Raw genomic sequence first — 14,840 nt, forward strand, 5'->3', positions numbered from 1 at the left:
ATGAAAGAGGTGTGACAATCCCCAGTTCCCAAAACAGAGGTTTACATAGTGTCCATTTGCCCATTAATTTCATAAATCTTTTGTTTAACCTTTAACTGAGGCTCCAAAGTCATCTCAACTCCCCCTTTTTGACTCACCCTGTTACTGTATTAGATTTGGGGTGGGGGACCAGATTGACAGAATGTCTTAAGGGAGGGGACAGATGAGAGCTTCCATTTTCTGAACCAGGAACTCTACAGAGGGTACTCTCTCTTTCTCCATCCCCCTTTCTCTCTCCATGTATGTATATGTGTGTGTGTGTGTGTGTGTGTGTGTGTGTGTGTGTGTGTGTATATATAAAATTTATCATTATAATGGCTTCCCCAATGGCTCAGCAGGTAAATAATCTGCCTGCAGTGCAGTAGATACAGGAGATGCAGTTCGATCCTGGGTCAGGTAGACCCCCTGGAGGAGGAAATGACAACCCACTCCAGCACTCTTGCCTGGAGAATTCCATGGACAGAGGAGCCTGGTGGGCTGCAGTCCATGGGATCACAAAGAGTCGAACACCACTGAGCACACATACTGATCATTATATTGTTTATGACATATAAATATATATTTATATAATATGTTGAAATATAAATACATTTATAGAGAGATACAGATTAGTATCAATATTTATATAGAGATGGGGCTTCCCTGGTGGCTCAGTGGTAGAGTCTGCCTGCAATGCAGGAGATAACGAAGATCCCCTGGAGAAGGAAATGGCAACCCACTCCAGTATTCTTGCCTGGGAAGTCCCATGGACAGAGGAGCCTGGTGGGCTACAGTCCATGGGGTCACAAAAGAGTCAGACACAGCTTAGTGACTAAGCAACAAGAATATAGAGATGTATCTAGCTGTAGGCAAATAGATAGATAGGGTTAACCCTGAGGGGTAGAGATCATTATTTCCATTTATGCCTAGTGGAAAACTTAGAGGGGTCATTTCCTCAAGGTCACTGAGCTTAAAAGTAGCAAAGCCAGAATTTGATCCCAATTTGGCTGTCTGTGCTAACATACCCCCTTGCTTCCCTAGTGCTCTCTTGCCCAGTAGGAAGCTAGGAGATGCTCCTGGTGTACAAGACTGTGGCCAGGGTGACAGCCTGGCTGGGTGATTTTTTCTACTTAGAGAAGAGATGTTTGTCTCCTGTGGTTTGGTAGAGGGCGCCACCTGGAGTCTCTGTCACATGATCTGGGTGTCTACAGATGGTGGACTTGCCTGCTCCTTCTTCTCAGGCCTCATTGGAGCCCTTGATACAGTCCCCATGTCATTTCTAGGGCTTTTTCAATCTACTGTATCTCTTTTAAGCACTGTCAGAAATAGGCCGGCCCACAGAGCTCCACTACACTCATACATACATACACATACAGATATACACACCCACACATGGAAAAGGGCCAGACTCAGAGAGGACACTGTTATTATTCCCAGTACCTTAAACCAAAGGCTTTGCTGGTGGCTCAGCACTAAAAGAATCTTCCTGCCAATGCAGAAGATGCAGGATCCTCTGGAGGAAGAAATGCTTCCTTTCCTGTCAAAGATTAACCACTGGTTTGAACTAAAAACTTGGGCTAGTCAGTACATTACTTTGTTTGCGTAAGTCTGTGATCCACATCTACTGACCAAGTCCTGACCAAGCCAGACACATGGCTGTGCAGTTTTTGAATGAACATGTGGGTGTGCTTAGTCACTCAGTCCTGTCTGACTGACCCCATGTTTGCAACCCCATGGACTGTAGCCTGCCAGGCTCCTCTGTCCATGGGGATTCTCCAAGCAAGAATACTGGAGTGGGTTGCCATGCCCTCCTCCAGGGGATCTTCCCAACCCAGGGATTGAACCCAGGTCTCCCACATTGCAGGCGGATTCTTTACTGTCTGAGCCACCAAGGAAGCCCAAATGAATATGAACTCATGCAAAAAATCACATAATAAGGCTGTTTTACAGAAGAGTCAATTCACTCAGAACATTTAAGGGGATTCCCTGCTGGCTCAGACAGTAAAGAGTCTGCCTAAAATGTGGGAGACCCGGGTTCAATCCCTGGGTCAGGAAGATTGCCTGGAGAAGGAAATGGCAACCCACTCCAGTATTCTTTCCCGGAAAATCCCATGGGTGGAGAAGCCTGGCAGGCTACATACCATGGGATTGCAAAGAGTCTGAGCAAGATACATCCTGCATTTGTATTGTATTTCAAGCAGTTCACAGAAGTGAGGTCTTCCCATTCTGATAATACTCTGTAAACTAACAGTGATCCCAGTTTAAAAAAAAAATTAAGGCAGAGTGGAGTGGTTTGTCTTAGGTCTGTAATAGAGACAAATTAAACTTGGCATCAGACATCAGATACACTCTTTGCCAACAGAAGCACTTAGATGTACCCAACACAATCCTGAATGCCATTCCAGAGACTTTTGGGGTGTCCCTCCCTACCCCATCCCCCTGCCTCAGGCAGATCTCTCTTTGCTTCCCTAGTCTAGAACACAGAGGCCAAGTTGGTTCTCAGGCCTGGACAGTGAGATTGGGGTGCCCCCTTAGGTACATCAGCTCATGATCTTTAGTGGTACTCTCAACCCTTTGAATATCAGATAAAAATAGAGATTTTATTATCCCAGCCCCCCCCCCCCCCGAGTCATTATTGGGCTAGACATTTTCCATTTGATGAAGCATTGTTTTTTTCTCCCATTTGTAACAGCTGATCATCTCAAACTGAGTTTTCCCAGTGAGGTGTATCTGTGCTGATATTCATGTGACCAAGCAGTGCCTTCTGACAGGAACTACTGACTTTCTAACACTGACTAACTTGCTAACGAATTAAGACCAGAAGTCACCTCCCTGGTATCTCGTCTGTGGCACAGTCAGCATTCCCATTTCTTTGGGAAGTCAAGGCCTTTTTCTTGCCCAGATGTGCTCTTTGACCATAGGTCTAAAAGCCTATGGTCTAGAGCAAGATGCTTTCCAGTGTTGAAAGAGTCAGGAAGCTTCCCTAATGGCACCTGGACTCATGGCCTGGTGATTCCACCTACCACCTCTTGGCTACTGCTGCTCACCGAGCCCGCCATGTCATCTGTGGTTTCTCATTCCTCCCTTGTCCCCAAACCTGTCCCTTTCCATTTTTGTACTTGTACTTTGAGGAGATGTAAATGCTAGGACAAATCTTCACATGGAATGATTGGCTTTGGGGGTGTGTGGCTTCCTTCGAGCATGTCCTTCAGGCTTTCTGTTATCTCATTCCCATTGTCACCAAGGGAGGGATTAGGACAACCAGAGTGACCCTTCCAAGGACAGCAGTGGGGCCAGGGTGGGTGATTCTTCAAAGGCTAATCAGATCTCATTCAAAACAGGTGATGAGCTCATTTTCCTGGACCCTCACACAACCCAGACCTTTGTTGACACTGAAGAGAATGGAACAGTTGATGACCAGACTTTCCATTGTCTGCAACCCCCGCAGCGGATGAACATCCTGAACTTGGATCCTTCCGTAGCATTGGTTGGTATCTGAAGGTTGGGTGGGCCAAGAGACACACTGCTGCCCTATCACAGTTTGGTTCCCTGGGAGTTACCCAGGTTGCTAGGTAGAATGGCAAGAGAATATTTGCTTCCCACGCCCACGAAAGGTAGTGTCATGTAGTGTAGCAGGGAAGGAATGGGCCCTGAGGCCGAGTTGCTTGAGTTAGGATCCAAGTCACTTACCAGCTATGGACTGAGGGGGAGTCCCTCCTTAACTTTTCTGAGCTTTGGCCTTCTCATCCCTCCCATGGGCAAAACAATAGCTCCTTCCTTGTAGGCTTGTGTGAGGTATGCTATGTGTAAGGTACTTAGCACAGTGCCCAGCATTCTAGAAATGTTGGTTATTATTACTATTACCATCTTTCTCCCTTTTCCTTCTTACCCCCTAAATATTGCCACCCAGGCACAGGGAATAAGGTGAGACATCGGGAGGGATAAGGGGGCAAGACCTCCTGGGTGGAAAATGTCCATTCCTCTGGGCACACAATCCAGGAAGTTGCAGGGTTCCCCCTACCCACCCCCAGAAGTATGTCTGCTGTCGACACATGGAAAGGGCTAGTCTGGGAACTAGCCAGTGGTTCTGAGGCCTGTCTGAATCCTCTCCTCCAGTTTAACTTGATTGTCAGAGTGCCAGTGGTAGAGAGCTGACAGAGTCCTCCTCTTGTTTTGGACCATTCTTTTAGTACTATAGGATGTTCTGAGGATGGATAAAGAGGCCCATGGTTCTCTTTATTCTAACAGATAATTTCCTTAAGGTCAAAGCCACCTTACTAATTAATGACTCTAGTTAAAAGTACTATTTGGCTTTTGTCTGCTGGTTTTATTGCATTGTTTTTTTCCAGGTAGGTATATTTGTGCATTGAATGTAATGGAATTAACCCTGTGCTTTGGAGATTGGTCTTCATGTTAGTATATCTCACAGTGTGAAGTAGGAGAGACAGGGAGGAAAAGGGATATGGTAAAAGGGAAAGGGACAGAATAAGAGTGAGAAGCAGAGAGAGAGAAAATATGAATGTGTGTGTCCTAGTGAGGCACTGATCTGGGAGAGTGATAAACTCAATCTTCTTCCTTATTGCTGGGAGGATAGATCCAAAGGAAGTGGTCCACATGTTGTGTCACAACTCTGGACCAATGGCTCCATCTTGCAATACATAAGGCCTGCCTTGGTATGCCTGACCAGTTCTTCTTTTTTTAAATTGGAATATAATTGCTTTACAATGTTGTATTAGTTTCTGCTGTACAACAATGTGAATCAGCTATATGTATACATATATCCCCTCCTTCTTGAACCTCCCTCCCACCCCCTCCCCCATCCCACCCCTCTAGGTCATCACAGAGCACCAAGCTGAGCTCCCTGTGCTATACAGCAGCTTCCCACTAGCTATCTGTTTTACACATGGTGGTGTACATATGTGTGTGTGTGTATATATATATATATATATATATGTATGTATATATACATATATATACATATATATATATATATATGTCAATTCTAATCTCCCAATTTATCCCTTCTCCTTCTCCCCCACTGTGTCCACATGTCCGTTCTCTACATAGGAGGGCATTTTTTGAGGCAAGATAATTTTGGATGAATAACAAATTAGAGAATGGACATTCATATATAAATGGCCAATAGGGAACTGGAGATATGAGATGTGTAGTGTATATATGACATGAACAGTTCTAAGTTGTCTTTGTTTTCCCCCAAGGGGTTTTTCTGCAAAGAAGAAAAAGACTTTGATAGCTGGTGTAGCCTTGTTCAGAAGGTAAAGATCTCTGTTTTTCTCAGTCTTAAAAAAAATGTTTTTCAACATAATTCCTTTCCAAGATGGTTTTTCATAGTAACAAATCCAACCTGATATGACTTTATTGCATGAGAAAGAAACTAAGATATGGGGAATTATACAGAACTTTGGGGAAACCAAAGGAAAACTTTGGTTTGAAATATGCTTACTTTGTCAAATGAGCGATATTTTTAGCTACTGAATGTTCCATCTCATTGAAGTTATGAGTCAATGAAATCTTCAACTAATTACCATTTTAACCTAAAAATATCAGCTTCATATAGGTCAGCCTAAATTCTTCTATACTCTGATTATAACACTGAGATGGTTGGATAAACCAAACTACTTTTCTATTTGTTTCATGGTCCATTTACAGTTTAGTGTATTCCATTATGGTTTAAAGGGCTTACCTTCCTAGTAACAGTTTTATTTATATATTGATAAAATATAGACACACTGCCACTTAAAGGAAACACAGTTTGCAGAAGTCTGTGTAAATATGAAAGCAAGCTATTCTTTTTTCTTGGACATTTTATGTCAAAAGATATTTATTGTTCTGCTGGCTCCTAATCTTTGTATCTGCCTCCCTCATCCTTCACTTCTAACACATGTCAATTTTGTGGGAGACATTGATCAATGGTTATTGAAAGAATGAAGGGAGATCATAGGGAGCAGTTTAAAGAGCCCTGGTTGGGGTGGCAGGAGACATAATGTTCTCTTATCTGCAAAACAGAGGGGTTGGAGAGATGGGATCCCAGAGCCTCTCCTAAGTGTAAGGATGGAAGATTTTTCTTCACAGGTAAACAAATAATTAATTCCAAAGTCCCCAGCTGAATCTGAAACCCCAGTTAATAATTGACTGAGACATCATGGAGAATTATTTTCTAAAATTAGTTCAGAATGCAGAAAAACTGTATATCACATTTAACACTAGAAAGAAAGATTTCTGATAAGACTAAGGTCTTTAAATTAGGACATATACCATATGTCTTGGACTAAAACTGAAACCATGCCAACATGTACTGATGTTCTTTGGGGGCAAATTTAATTTAATTAACCCACATTTCTTTGGAGCCAACACTTCAGGAACATCTTATCCCTAAATTGAGTTGGTCCCGTGCAACTGGCAAATGACCTGAACCTTATGATGGAGCATGGGCAGTGGGTACTGGCCTTCCATCAGATCCTCCCACCAGTATCCTTCCTTCCCTGGCCAACAGTGTCTAGAATTGAAGAGGGCTGGATTTTCAGATGGGTCTGGTACAGGATGGGTATATTTGTTAAGCCTGTGTTTTCACCTTTCAATAACCAGATCACTCTCTTGGGGTTTGGGGTCATATATTGCCAATTGGACAGAAATGTAGTGGCTCTGCAGTGTTTACAACTGATTCTATGTCTCCTCAGGAAATTCTAAAGGAAAATTTAAGGATGTTTGAATTAGTTCAGAAACATCCATCACATTGGCCTCCTTTTGTTCCTCCAGCCAAGCCAGAAGTAACAACCACAGGGGCAGGTAAGCTGTTGTTCAGAAGCTCTCTGGCCAGCAGACCCTTGGATAGCAGTTGTTCTATGAGACAGAAGCAATTATGGGTCATGCTTTCTGTGGAATGGAAATTTCTACTCAGTTGGACTGATCAAGGAATGGTATTTCTTCTGATGAAATGATACTTAGCAATTTCAAAGAATAATAGTAAAAGAAAATGAGCTCCATGGAAAATCAAAATGAGTAGAATTTCTTTTTTTTAATGGTCTGGTTTAGGAAACAAATCAGAGGACATGGGTAATTCAAAAGGTTCCTCACAGATCTTACAGAGCCTCATCTTCATCATTGTGAACAGGACTGTGTAACAAGTCCAGTTCATTTCTTTTTTTAATTGATGTATAGTTGATTTACAGTGTTGTGTTAATTTCAGGTATACAGCAAAGTGGTGATACACACACACACACACACACACACACACACACACACACATATATATGTAGTTTTTCAGATTTTTTTCTATTATAGGTTATTATAAGATATTAAATATAGTTCCCTGTGCTATACAGTAGGTCCTTGTTTATTTATTTTATATATAGTAGTATATATCTGTTAATCCCAAACTCCTAATTTATCCCCCCCCTTTCCCCTTTGGTAACCATAAATTTGTTTTCTATGTCTGTGAGTCTATTTCTGTTTTATAAATAATTTCATTTGTATCATTTTTTAGATTCCACATGTAAGTGATATCATATGGTATTTGTCTTTCTCTTTCTGACTTACTTTACTTAGTATGATAATCTCTAGGTCCATCCATGTTTCTGCAAATGGCATTATTTCATTCTTTTTTATGGCTGAGTAATATTCCATTATATATACATGCATGTGTGTGTATACATATATTATATATACACACCATATCTTAATTATCCATTCACCTGTACATGGGCATTTAGGTTGCTCCCATGTCTTGACTATTGTAAATAGTGCTGCTGTGAACATTGGGGTGCATGTATCTTTTTGAATTAGAGTTTTCATCTTTTCTGGATATATGCCCAGGAGTGGGATTGCTGGATCATATGGTAACTCTATTTTTAGTTTTTTAAGAAACCTCCACACTGTTCTCCATAGTGGCCACATCAATTTACATTCCCCGCAACAGTATAAGAGGGTTCCCTTTTCTCCATACCCTCTCCAGCATTTATTATTTGTAGATTTTTTGATGATGGCCATTCTGACCAGTGTGAGGTGATACCTCATTGTAGTTTTGATTTGCATTTCTCTAATAATTAGTGATATTGAGCATCTTTTCATGTGCCTGTTGGTCATCTGTATGTCTTCTTTGGAGAAATATCTATTTAAGTCTTCTGCTTATTTTTTGATTGGGCTGTTTGTTTTTTGATACTGAGCTATATGAGGTGTTTGTGTATTTGAAAGTTAATCCCTTGCCAGTCACATTATTTGCAAATATTTTCTCCCAGTCCATAGGTTATCTTTTCATTTTGTTTACAGTTTCCTTTGCTGTGCAAAAGTTTTTAAGTTTAATTAGGTCCCATTTGTTTATTTTTACTTTTGTTTCCATTACTCTAGGAGACAGATCCAAAAAAATATTGCTACAATTTATGTCAGAGTGTTCTGCCTATGTTTTCCTCTAGGAGTTTTATAGTATCCAGTCTTACATTGAGGTCTTTAATCCATTTTGAGTTTATTTTTTGTATATGGTATTAGAGAATATTCTGATTTCATTCTTTTTCATGTCACTGTCCAATTTTCCCAGAACCACTTATTGAGGGAACTGTCTTTTCTCCATGGTATATTCTTGCCTCCATTGTAGTAGATTGGGCTTCCCTGATAGCTCAGCTGGTAAAGAATCCACCTGTAATGCAGGAGACCCTGGTTTGATTCCTTGGCAGGGAAGATCCACTGGAAAGGGATAGGCTACCCACTCCAGTATTGTTAGGCTTCCCTGGTGGCTCAGATAGTAAAGAATCACCTGCAATGTGGGAGACCTGGGTTCGATCCCTGGGTTGGGAAGATCCCCTGGAGAAGGAAACAGCTACCCACTCCAGTATTCTGGCCTGGAGAATTCCATGGACTGTATAGTCCATGGGATCACAAAGAGTCAGACACGACTGAGCAACTTTCACTTGTTGTAGATTAATTGACCATAAGTGAGTGCATGGGTTTATTTCTGGGCTTTCTGTCCTGTTCCATTGATCTATGTTCTGTTTTTGTGCCAGTACCATACTGTTTTGATGACTGTAGCTTTGTAGTATAGTCTGAAGTCAGGGAGCATGATTCCTTCAGCTCTGTTCTTCTTTCTCAAGATTGTTTTGGCTATTTGAGGTCTTTTGTGTTTTCACAAATTGAAAAGTTTTTTGTTCTAGTTTTGTGAAAAATGCCATTGGTAATTTAGATAGGGATTGCATTGAATCTGTAGATTGTCTTGGGTAGTATAGTCATTTTAACAATATTAATTCTTCCAATCCAAGAACATGGTATATCTTTCCATCTGTTTGTGTCATCTTCATTTCTTTCATCAGCATCTTATAGTTTTTGGAGTACAGGTCTTTTGCCTCCTTATGTAGATTTATTCCTAGGTATTTTATTCTTTTTGATGTGATGGTAAATGGGATTATTTCCTTAATTTCTCTTTCTGATATTTCATTGTTAGTGTACAGAAATGCAACAGATTTCTGTATGTTAATCTTGTATCCTGCAACTTTACCAAATTCATTGATGAGCTCTAGTAGTTTTCTGGTGGCATCTTTAGGATTTTCTATGTATAGTATCATGTCATCTGCAAACAGTGACAGTTTTACTTCTTCCTTTCCAATTTGGATTCCTTTTATTTCTTTTTCTTCTCTGATTGCTGTGGCTAGGACTTCCAAAACTATGTTGAATAAAAGTGGCAAGAGTGGGCATCCTGAGATCAGGAATGCTTTCAGCTTCTTGCCATTGAGTATGATGTTTATCTGTGTGTTTGTCATATATGGCCTTATTATGTTGAGGTATGTTCCCTCTATGCCCACTTTCTGGAGAGTTTTTATCATAAATGATGTTGAATTTTATCAAAAGCTTTTTCTGCATCTATTGAGATGATCATATGGTTTTTATTCTTCAATTTGTTAATGTGGTGTATCACATTGATTTGCAGATATTGAAAAATCCTTGCATCCCTGAGATAAATCCCACTTGATCATGGTGTATGATCCTTTAATGTATTGTTGGATTCAGTTTGCTAGTATTTTGTTGAGGATTTTTGCATCTATGTTCCTCAGTGATATTGACCTGTAATTTTCTTTTTGTGTGTGATATCTTTGTTTGATTTGGTGTCTGGGTGTTAGTGGACTCATAGAATGAGCTCAGAAGTGTTTCTACCTCTGCAATTTTTTAGAATAGTTTGAGAAGGATAGCTGTTAACTCTTCTTTAAATGTTTGATAGAAATTCACCCCTGATGCCGTCCAGTCTTGGACTTTTGTTTGTTGGGAGTTTTTAAATTACTGATTCAATTTCAGTACTGGTAATTGGTCTGTTCATATTTTCTGTTTCTTCCTGGTTCAGTCTTGGGAGATTGTACCTTTCTAAGAATTTGTCCATTTCTTCTAGGTTGTTCATTTTATTGGCATGTAGTTTCTCATAGTAGTCTCTTATGATCTTTTGTATTTCTGTGGTGTCAGTTGTAATTTCTCTTTTTCATTTCTGATTTTATTGATTTGGGTTCTCTCCCTTTTTTTCTTGATGCATCTGGCTAAAGGTTTATCATTTTTTTTTTAAATCTTTTCAAAGAACCAGATTTTGGTTTCATTGATTTTTCTTTTTTTTTTTTTTAGTCTCTATTTAATTTCTGCTCTGATCTTAATGATTTATTTCCTTCCATAACTTTGGGTTTTGTTTGTTCTTCTTTCTCTAGTTGTTTTAGGTGTAAGTTTGGATTGTTTAAGATTTTTCTTGTTTCCTGAGGTAAACTTATATTGCTATAAACTTCCCTCTTAGAACTGCTTTTGCTGTGTCCCATAAATTTTGGATCATTTGTTTTCATTTTCATTTGTCTCTAGGTATTTTAAATTTCCTCTTTGATTTCTTCAGTGATCCATTGGTTGTTTAGTAGCATATTGTTTAGCCTCCATGTGTTTGTGTTTTTTGCAGTTTTTTTCTTGTAGTTGATTTCTAATCTCAGAGTTGTGGTTGGAAAAGATGCTTGATATGATTTTAGTTTTCTTAGATTTACCAAGGCTCATTTTATGGCCAGGAGAATGTTCCATGTGCACTTGAAAAGAATGTTCTGCTGCTTTTGATGGAATGCTCTATAAATATCGATTAAGTCCATTTGGTCTCATGTGTTATTTTAATACCTGTGTTTCCTTATTGATTTTCTGTCTCAATGATCTGTCCATTGATGTAACTGGGAGTGTTAAAGTTCCCTACTATTACTGTGTTACTGTCAATTTCTCCTTTTATAACTGTTATTATTTGTCTTATATATTAAGGTGCTCCTATGTTGGGTGCATATATATTTTCAATTATTATATCTTCTTTTTGGATGCATTCCTTGAATCCCTTGGTTCATCCCTTATAGTGTCCTTCTTTGTCTCTTGTCACAGTCTTTATTTTAAGTTTATTTTATCCAATATGAGTATTGCTATTCTTGCTTTATTCTGATTTCCGTTTGTGTGGAATACCCTTTTCTATCCCCTTACTTTCAGTTTGTATACGTCTCTAGATCTGAAGTGAATATGTTGTAGGCAGCATATATACAGGTCTTGTTTTGTATGCATTCAGCCAGCGTGTGTCTTTTGGTTGGAAAAATTTAGTCCATTTGCATTTAAAGTAATTATTGATATGTGTCTTCTTATCGCGATTTTGTTAATGGTTTTGGATTTGTTTTTGCAGGTCTTTTCCCCCCTTTTTCTTCTTTTGTTCTCTTGTGATTTGATGACTAACTTTGGTATTGTGTTTAGATTCCTTTATCTTTTTTGTGTGTATATCTATTATAGATTTTTTGGTTTGTGGTTTTTGTATAAGTCTGTATATAAATGTGACTGTTTTAAGTTGCTGATCTCTTAATTTCAAATGCATCTTACATACTGTGCATTTGTTCTTTCCTCCCCTCATGATTACTGTTTTTGATATCATATTTTACATCTAATTGTTTTTTGAATCCTTTATCTGCTTATTGTAGATACAGGTGACTTTACAAGTTTTGTCTTTTAACCTCCTTACTAGTTTTGTCTGAATGATTTTCTACCTTTACTGTATATTTGCCTTTACCAATGAGCGTTTTCATTTTGTAATTTTCTTGTTCTTATTTGTGATCTTTTTTTTTCCACTCAGAGAAGTCCTTTAACATTTATTGTAAAGCTGGTTTGGTGGTGCTGAATTCTCTTACTTTTCCTTTGTCTGTAAAGCTTTTGATTTCTCCATCAAATCTGAATGAGAGTCTTGCTGGGTAGAGTATTCTTGGTTGTAGGTTTTCCCCTTTCATTACTTTAAATATATTGTGCCGCTCCCTTCTGACCTGCAGAATTTCTGCTGAAAAATCAGCTAATAGCCTTATGGGAGTTCCCTTGTATGTTATTTGTATTGCTTTTCCCTTGTTGCTTTTAGTATTCTCTCTTTATCCTTAATATTTGTAATTTTCATTACATCATGCCTTGGTGTGTTCCTCTTTGGGTTAATCCTGTATGGGAACTCTCTGCTTCCTGGACTTGGATGTCTGTTTCCTTTCCCAGGTTAGGGAAGTTTTCAGCTGTTATCTCTTCAAATATTTTCTCAGGTCTTTTCTTTCTCTCTTCTTCTGGGACCCCTATAATGTAAATATTTGGTGCATTTGATGCTGTCCCAGAGATCTCTTAAACTGTCATTTATTTTCATTCTCTTTCTGCCTTTTTTTTCTGTTCAGCTGTAGTGATTTCCACTGCTCTGTCTTCCTGCACACTGGTCCATTCTTCTGTATCATTTAGTCTACTATTGGCTCCTTCTAGTATATATTTTTTGCATTTCTTTTTTTAAATTAATTTATTTTTTATTGAAGGATAATTGCTTTACAGAATTTTGTTGTTTTCTGTCAAACCTCAACATGAATCAGCCATCTTCTAGTATATTTTTCATTTTCATTTCAGTTATTGTATTCGTCATCTCAGTTTGGTTGTTCTTTATATGTTCTCTTTGTTAAAAACTAATTTCTCACTCTTTGCATCCATTCTCTTCTCAAGTTCTTTGATCATCTTTATAATCATTACTCTGAACTGTTTCTTGAGTAGATTGCCTATCTCCTCTTCACTTCATTCTTCTGGAGTTTTATCTTATTCCTGTGTCTGGAATATATTCCTCTGCTGCCTCATTTTGCCTATGTTGCTATTTATATTTTTATGTATGTGGTAGGTTAGTTACATTTCTCAACTTTGGAGAAGTGGCCCTCTGAAGGAGGCATCCTATGTGTCCCAGAAGTGCACTCCTCTCTCGTCACCCAAGCTGTGTGCTCTAGGTGTTCCCCCTGTGAGGGCTGTTTGGTTCTTTCTGTTGTGGTGGGCTGACTCTGTGGGCCATCTACTAGATTAGTTGGCATCAAGTCTGGTTGGTTGCCAGGCCCTGCCTTGTCCACGTTCTGCTGGTTGCTCTTTAGTGGGGCCTGGTCATGAGGTGGCTGACTGCAGAATCCAAGGGGGCCCAAGGGCTAGTGCTGGCTCACTGGTGGCTGGAGTCAGGGTACTGAAGACTTTGGGGCTGTGCCAACTAATGGCGGAGGTTAGTGCTAGATTACTGGCAGGCAGAGCTAGTTCCTGTAGTATGGCTGCTGGGCCCAGGGATCCCAGAGCATGTTTCAAATCATTGGTAAGTGGGGGCTAGTTCCTGATACAGTTGGGTATGAGGTCTGGGGTGTCCAAAGGTTTCATTGACCTGCTGTGGGCAGGGCCAGGGCTGAGGTGATCCCAGGGTCAGATCTGGTCTGTGTTGCAGGATGTAGTTTTCTTGCTCCTAGTGCCTGCCCCCTGGTGGATGAGGGTGGTCTAGAGTCTGGTTCAGGCTTCCTAGTGGGAGGGGCCAGGGCCTGTCCACTTGTGGGTAGAGCTGGGACTTGGCCCTCAGATGGGCAGGGCCATGTCTAAGGGCATGTCTAGAGGCTGTGGGCTTTCGACTTCTTCAGGCAGCTTGTCTGAAAAGTGAAAGTGTTAGTCTTTCAGTCATGTCCAACTCTTTGCGACCCCATAGACTGTAGCTCGCCAGGCTCCTCTGTCCATGGAATTCTCTAGGCAAGAATACTAGAGTGGGTAGCCATTCCCTTCTCCAGGGGATCTTCCTGACCCAGGAATCGAACCTGCATCTCCTGCACCGCAGGCAGATTCTTTACCACTGAGCTGCCAAGGAAGCCCTGCCCAATTAGTTATTTGGCCTGAGGTGTCCCAGTGCTGGCACCTACAGGCTGTTGGGTGAGGTCAGGTCTTGGCACTAGTGATCCAGCATGTCAGCTACCAGGAATGTTCATGTGGTTGAATATTCCCAAATATGACTGCCATCAGTGTCTATGTCCCCCTGGTGAGCTGCAGCCTACCCACACCTCTCGAGGAGAGTCTCTAAGACCAGCAGGTAGGTCTGGACTGTCAGTCAGTCAGTTCAGTCACTCAGTCATGTCTGACTCTTTGCACTCCCATGGACTGCAGCATGCCAGGCTTTCCTGTCCATCACCAACTCCCGGAGCTTGCTCAAACTCATGTCCATTGAGTTGGTGATGCCATCCAACCATCTCATCCTCTGTGTCCCCTTCTCCTCCTGCCTTCAGTCTTTCCTAGTATCAGGGTCTTTTCCAATGAGTCAGTTCTTCACATCAGGTGGCCAAAGTATTGGAGTTTCAGCTTCAGCATCAGTCCTTCCAATGAATACTGCTGCTACTGCTAAGTCACTTCAGTCATGTTCAACTCTGTGCGACCCCATAGATGGCAGCTCACCAGGCTCCCCCGTCCCTGGGATTCTCCAGGCAAGAACACTGGAGTGGGTTGCCATTTCCTTCTCCAATGCATGAAAGTGAAAAGTGAAAGTGAAGTCGCTC

At 40.5% G+C, this 14,840-nt stretch overlaps 1 protein-coding gene across 2 annotated transcripts in view; it reads left to right on the forward strand.

Annotated features, from left to right (window-relative positions):
• ATG4A (autophagy related 4A cysteine peptidase) overlaps positions 1-14,840 on the forward strand; it is a 72,301-nt gene that overhangs the window by 54,013 nt on the left and 3,448 nt on the right. For both annotated transcript variants that reach the window (XM_070462186.1, XM_070462187.1), the window contains 3 exons: positions 3,360-3,505; positions 5,238-5,294; positions 6,717-6,825. In XM_070462186.1, coding sequence (XP_070318287.1) covers positions 3,360-3,505; positions 5,238-5,294; positions 6,717-6,825 — 312 coding nt within the window. The remainder of the gene's footprint in view (positions 1-3,359; positions 3,506-5,237; positions 5,295-6,716; positions 6,826-14,840) is intronic.

Source organism: Odocoileus virginianus, unplaced genomic scaffold, assembly GCF_023699985.2.
Source record: "Odocoileus virginianus isolate 20LAN1187 ecotype Illinois unplaced genomic scaffold, Ovbor_1.2 Unplaced_Scaffold_1, whole genome shotgun sequence".
Classification (NCBI taxonomy): Eukaryota; Metazoa; Chordata; class Mammalia; order Artiodactyla; family Cervidae; genus Odocoileus; species Odocoileus virginianus.